Source organism: Hemitrygon akajei, chromosome 21, assembly GCF_048418815.1.
Source record: "Hemitrygon akajei chromosome 21, sHemAka1.3, whole genome shotgun sequence".
Classification (NCBI taxonomy): domain Eukaryota; kingdom Metazoa; phylum Chordata; class Chondrichthyes; order Myliobatiformes; family Dasyatidae; genus Hemitrygon; species Hemitrygon akajei.
In genome coordinates this window covers 28,094,000-28,100,801 of record NC_133144.1, presented here as the reverse complement: position 1 = coordinate 28,100,801, position 6,802 = coordinate 28,094,000, and the positions used below count along the sequence as shown (strand labels likewise).

The 6,802-nt window shown below is 42.4% G+C and overlaps 1 protein-coding gene across 1 annotated transcript in view; it reads left to right on the top strand.

The window, feature by feature from the left end:
* Window positions 1–4,774: 4,774 nt before the first annotated feature.
* rec114 (REC114 meiotic recombination protein) overlaps window positions 4,775–6,802 on the top strand; it is a 40,057-nt gene continuing 38,029 nt past the window's right edge. The window contains exons 1-2 of the mRNA XM_073025810.1: window positions 4,775–4,897; window positions 6,630–6,722. Coding sequence (XP_072881911.1) covers window positions 4,775–4,897; window positions 6,630–6,722 — 216 coding nt within the window. The remainder of the gene's footprint in view (window positions 4,898–6,629; window positions 6,723–6,802) is intronic.

Sequence of the window (6,802 nt, the reverse complement as noted above, 5' to 3'; positions counted from 1 at the left end):
TCACTGGAGCTGCATGCACTCAAGCAAGCAGAGGGTGTCAGCCAGAATCTAGACAGCAGAAAGGATTGCAGGTATCAGAAAATGGAACCATTCATAACACAGGCTTCTCTTGCAATCAGTGAATTTTATGTGGATGGGCTAATTGAGATTCTGATCAATGATGACCTCCCCAGGATATTGATGGTGATGACAATTGTCGTTGAAACTCACGGGTAGTGTAAGACTGTTGTAGCATGAACATTCATTCCGGACCTCAGGTGCTAACAGTATGAAGTTCTAACAGTATGAAGACCACATGGCCTTGCTCAGGTGTATTAGTTTTCTCCGACAACCCCCCCCCCCCACTCCACACGTCCCTCACGTAAGACATAGTACAGTATTGGAAAAGGCTTTGAAGCCCAGGGCGTTGTGCCAAGCTAGTTAAACAAGTAATTAAATGCCTAACTAAATTAATTCTTTTTGCTTACACAATGTCCATAACCTTTCATTCTCTGCCCATCCAAGAGCCTCTTAAACACCTCTGTCATATTTGCCTCCACTACCACTCTTGGCAGCTCATTCCAGACATCCATCACTCTCTGCATACAGGACTAAGCCCTTGTACCTACTTTGAAAGTAACTTAAATGCATGCTTTCTGGTACAGTATTAGATACTTCAATCGTAGGAATAATATAACAACTGTCTACTCTGTGCCTCTCACAATACTATAAACCTTTTTTCAGGTCTCCCTTAGCTTCCAGTGCTCCAGAGGAAATAACCCAAGTTTATCTAAGCTCTCCTTGTAGCACATAGCCTCCAATCCAAGCACCATCACACAATATGCTGGAGGAACTCAGCAGGCCAGGCAAAAGATGAAACAGTCAGCGTTTTGGGCCAGGACCCTTCATTGGGACTGGAAAGGAAGTCAGAGTAGGAAGGAATAGAGGAAGAAGTACAAGTTGGCAGGTGATAGGGGAAACCAGGAGAGGAGGAGGGGATGAAATAAAGAGATGAGAAGATAACTGATGAAAGAGATAAAGGGCTGGAGAAGGGGGAATCTGGTTTACCTCCTAGTAAATTTTTTCTTCCATTCTCTCCACATCCCTCCTATTATGGGGCTACCAGAATTGAATGTAATACTCCAGATGTGGCCTAACCAGTGTTCTATAAAGCTGTAAAACTTACTGACTCTAGAACTCATTACTTCAGCTAATAAAGGTAAGGATGCTATAGCCTAGATGTGCAGGTTGGTATACCATTGTTAATTACTCCTAGTATTTAGATGTGGGATAGAACCTGAGGCAGTAGATGAGAATGTGGGGAAAGTTTAGCAAATGGGATTACTACAGAGCTGAGCATACGGAGTGGGCCGAAGTGCCTGTTTTCATGCCTTATCTCTCTATGACTCTATTGCCACTTATCAGCCTATGCCTGAGTGTTGTTTAAGTCATGAATGCAAGCATGGGCTGCTTCATTTGTCAGTGAATTGTGAGTGCAAATGACCAGGTTTAAAATAATTAACAGAAACAATAAGTAGCAACTATAATTGAGAGTGAGGAGTGTATTGCCTTGCGTAATAAGGCAAAACAGCTGAAGTGAAAGGTAGGAAAACACAGATCTCAAAGTCTAATTCACCTGGTTGTTTACCAGCAGTATCTCACTCCATGTGGCACAATAGAGCAGAATTCCTTGGAATGAGGTGAAATATAAATCCAGTAGTGAATGAAATAGACTAGAATACAATGCATTCTTAGGCAGAACAATGAAAATAAACAAAAGTCATAGATGGATTACTTAAGCATGTGGAATTGTTGTAATTTGAAGAACAAAATCGCTCTTTGTGGTTGTTGGTGGCCACTCAGCCCTGCCCCAGGACATTGCTGCGGGAGTTCCTCAGGGCTGTGACCCAGCTCCAAACATCTTCATCAAAAATATTCCCTCAGCATAGGGTCATAAGGATGCCTGGTCTCTTATGCAATTTCATTTTAATTCAGCTGCTTTGCCTCATTTCTATCTTCTCAGTCCTATTTATTTCATTCCATTTTGTTAATCTTTTAAGCCCTGGTCATTTCTTTCTCTCCATTTGAAAACTAAGTGTGCTTGGGATTTACAATGATCTTAGCCTATGAAATACAGCTCACTACCACATTTGATCTGATTTGAATTTTTAATGCAGACTGAAGGTTTTCCTTAAAAAAAAAATGTATGTGATTTATTTTGTGGGAAGCTCTGAAGATGCCTATCTTTTTTTCTGTCAGTGTATCTTGCCTGAAGACACTAAGCGACATCTTACCTGAATGTTAATTCCCCATTTATGAGATTACACAAGTGTCCAAATTAGAACTGGAAAGTACAATCTACAGAAATCTGAAAAAAAAAGAGAAAATGCTGGGGTCAGGCAGGCTAGATAACATCTATGGAGAGAGAAAAAAATAACTCTTTCAGATCCATGACCTTAGTCAGTGTACAGCTTGAGAACTTTTTAACAGATGTAAAGCAAAGAATAGGAATTAAAAGGTCTTTGTAATCACCGCAGGCTACATCTAGTGGGGTACCAGAGAGATTAGTGCATGATGGTGTATTAAATGCCATATTTGTAAGATTGCAAGTGATAATGAACTAGACAGAGTAGTGAGGAGTAAAGAAGATTATTTCAAACATGAGAAATCTCACCCCGAAAGTAAACTGTCTACTTTTTTCCATAGATGCTGCCTGGCCTACTGAGTTCCTCCAACATTTTGTGTGTGCTACAAAGAAGATTATTTATTTAGTTAGTTATTGAGCTACTGAGTGGAATAGGACCTTCTGGTCCTTCGAGCCACACCACCCAATAATCCTCCGAGTTATTCCTAGCCTAATCACAGAATAGTTTACAATGACCAATTAACCTACCAACTGGTAGTCTTTGGACTGTGGGAGGAAACCGACGTCCCCAGAGGAAGCCCTCGTGGTCACAGGGAGAACGTACAAACTCTTTACAGGCAGCAGCAGGTATTGAACCCAAGTTGCAGGTACGGTAAAGCTACTGTGCCTCCCCAATTATGTAAACAAATTCACAATCATACTGTAAACAAGCTCAGTGAGAACATGGTTATTTGGACATAATGATGAAAAATGTGAGTTTGTGAACTTTGGCACTTACAACAGAAAGTACTATTCTTTTAACGATGAGAGATTTAATGTATTTTCAAAAATTTTAATAGTGCAAGTGACATTAGCCAGAAGCAGGATAATCTGTGGAATTCATTGCCACAGACAGCTGTGGAGGTCAAGTTACTGGGGGTATTTAAAGTGGAGGTTGATAGATTTGTGATTAGTAAAGGCATCAAAGATTACTGGGAGAAGGCAGGAGAATGGGGTTGAGAGGAGCAGACTCAATGGGCTGAATGGCCTAATTCTGCTCCAATGTCTTATGGCGTTATGGAGAAGTTTGGAAATATTGTTGTTCAGACGGTCCTGGATGTCCTTGCACACAAGTCACTGAAAGTGAACAATCAGGTTTAGCAAACAATTCGGAGGACAAATGGGAACGTTGGCTTTTATTAAAAGAGGAGATGAGTGCAGGACCAAAGAAATTTTACTGCAATTACACAGGCCCTTGATGAGATATTGTCTGGAATATAGTAATTTTGGTCAATTACTAATAAAGAATATACTTGTTATTGAGTGAGTGTGTCCAAGACTCATTAAACTGCTTCCTGACATGGCAGGTTTGTTGTATCAGGATAGATTGAGTCAACTAAGCCTGTATTCTCCGGAGCTTAGAAGAATGTGAAGTGATCTAATTGTTAATTAAAAGAAATTCCTACAGGGCTTGACAGACAAGATGCAGCAAGGATTTTTCTCCTGACTGAGGATATCAGAATTTAGGGAACACTGTGTTAAATTAAAGAGTAGGCCATTTAGGACTGAGATGAGGAGAGGTTTATTCATTCAGAGGGTGGCAAATATTTGGAATTCTCCACCACAGGATGGTGTGGGGGAAAGTTATTAAAGCCGTCATTGCATTCTTTCAAACTAGAGATGGATAGATTTCAGGATATAAAGAGAGAGAAGGCATGTAGCCTGAGAGGCAGAAAAATATATGGAGACAGAAGATCAATCATAATCTTGCTGAAAGGGAGCAGCAGGCTCAAAGTGCTAGATGGTAGCATGGTTGCTGTCTCCAAGGATGAAGGTTCAATCCTGACCTTGAGTTCTGTCTGTGTGGAGTTTGCACATTCTCCCTGTGAGGATGCTCAGAACTGGTGTACACCTAAGGGCCAAATAGTCCCATTCTGAGTCCTCTGCTTCTAATTCTTTTGTCCATATTAAAGCCAGCATACAACTTTCTCGGAGCATTAAAAGAATAATCTTGAGTTCTGGAAATGTTCCCCATCTACTTATGTTTGCTCTTCAATAGAAAGCTGAGAGTGATGAAAAATACTGCTCTGACAAATTGATACATTTCTAAAGAGCAACAACTTGCACACTCCACCCCTCTGTACGAATCTATATGAGATATTAGATCATAAGAGGAACAGCCGCCTCAAGGCTATTCCCTCAAGCCCAAAAGGAGATCCAAGGAATTAGTGGCAGTGAGGTAGGAAGATGCCCATTGGGTAGATAACTGGATTTTCGTAAATTGATTGGTCTAAAGTGATCCACAAAAAATCAGACCTTCCAGCAACAGAGCTCTTTGTAATTGGTCACTGGTGACACTACTTCAATTTAATTGGTGATTTTCCCCCACTGCTCATGGTTGATTGGTTCTTTTCTGAGCCTGTGCGTTGCTTTCCCTCTTTGCGCGGGCTAATGGCGGCGCATCGTTCGACGACTGGAGCAGCCGGTGGTGTGGAGGCGCTGCCTAGCACCCAGTGGTCGTTGAAGCGGTACGCGCGTTTCCTGGCATCGGGTGGAGCGCCGAACTCCTGGGAGGTGAGAGAGGAATGAAGGAGAAAGTAGCACAGACACTGTGGGGGTTGGTGGTGCTGGGTGACAGAGGTCGGGAACGGCTGACCGACCGGGGGCAGCTGAGTGACGGACGTTGGGAGAGAGCAGCTCGGGTGGCCCGCTGATTGGCGAGGTGTTGGGGAGGATGGACGGCCTCTCCCTTCGTGAATAGCGGCGAGGAGTTTGGGGCAGTATGCGGGCGACGGGGTCGTGAATGGGCGTCGATGGTGTGGGGCGGGGATGGCCTGGTGATGGTGATGGGCGACAGTGGCTTGGTGCATAGGGTGGACGGGTGACGGTGATGATGGCTTGAGAAACAGTGGCCAGGTTACGGTGACGGGCAGCGATGGCCTGATGTATAGGGTGATTGGCTGACGGGCAGGTGAGGTAGAAGATGTTTTGCCCAGATGACTTTGGGGGGTGGGGGTGGAGAAGGGAGCGATGGAGTGGCCTTGGGAGCGGTGTGGTTTAGAGGGTTTCGTTAATAGTAGGATTGGAGTGTATTCACGGGTGGTAGTTCGTGGCTGGTTATTAGGAAAAAAAACACGCCGAGGGAATCATCGGGCTCTCCCTCCCCCTTATTTGTGATACTTACTGGAAGATTTATAGATAAAGGGCCCAAGGTATTGTTGAGGACCCCTCTCCACTATTGCTTTGACTCACTGCCATCTGAAAGGAGGTATAGAAGCATTTGGACTAGGACTGCCAGACTGGCTTCTTCCCTGAGGTTGTGAGACTGATGGATACCCTGTCATCACCGGGGTCTCATCATTACGACAACGAGCTAATTACTATATTGTTAACTGTTTACCTGTGCTGCACTTTATTACATGTATTTCAAATTATTTTAGAAACATAGAAAACCTACCTCACAATACAGGACCTTCGGCCCGCATAGTTGTGCCGAACATGTCCCTACCTTAGAAATTACTAGGCTCACCTATAGCCCTCTATTTTTCTAAGCTTTTTATTAATATTTAATATTTTATTAACTTATAGTATAATATTTTTGTTTATGTGCTGTGTGTGATGTATTTGTTGTGTGGTGTACCATGGTCTGGAAGAATGTTTTGCTTGACCATATACTGTATATGTGAAGTCAGATGACAGTGAACTCAAACTTGTTTCAGATTATGATATGGGACTGGGAAGGTGGGTGGCTCTGAACTTTGCCAATTTGTATTCGTTTGTCCCCAGTTTCTGCTTCCAGTCTTATTTTAAGTGGAAGTGATTGTGGCAGAGATAATCCAGAATTTTTGCAGAGATTTTGTGTTCTTATTCCATTAAAATCTCCCATTTGCCTAAGTTTGCGGTGTACACCAGCCAGTTAAAAATACTCAGCTCATTAATGTTATAAGCATTTCAGTGTGCTGTAATGAGGACAGATGGCAAGTGTGCTTCTGACTGGTTTGAAGGTTCTGGGGAAATTTCAGGAAGTGGTTGTGAGATTTTTCTGGCATTATCTGATTGATGTGAGTTGGTATGTATTGCAGTGGGCAACTGATGGTGGAATTTGAAGGAATGTGATGTAGCAGGAAGCAGCAAGGTTTTCTCTGAAACAAGGTGGAACATTTCCAGCCTCAGTTGGTTTTGGAGTATTCTAATGCAGGCACTGGCAACATGTATGAAGCTACTGAAATGTTAGAGGATAGGTCTTTAATGGTTTTATAAATATTTTAATATTAATACAAGTAATTAGATTTTGTTTTACTGTCAGGTTTTTGAATCCAGTCCAGAAAAGGGGTTTCTCTCCTTGATTATTGTGCAGTCGGGGCATTTCCTTATCTCTCAAGGTGGGACAACCTTGCTGGTAAGTATGGTTAAACAAATTTCAGATTTATTTTCACTTCTAGATGTCATTGATAAGTTGTATTTAAGATTCGATCAACT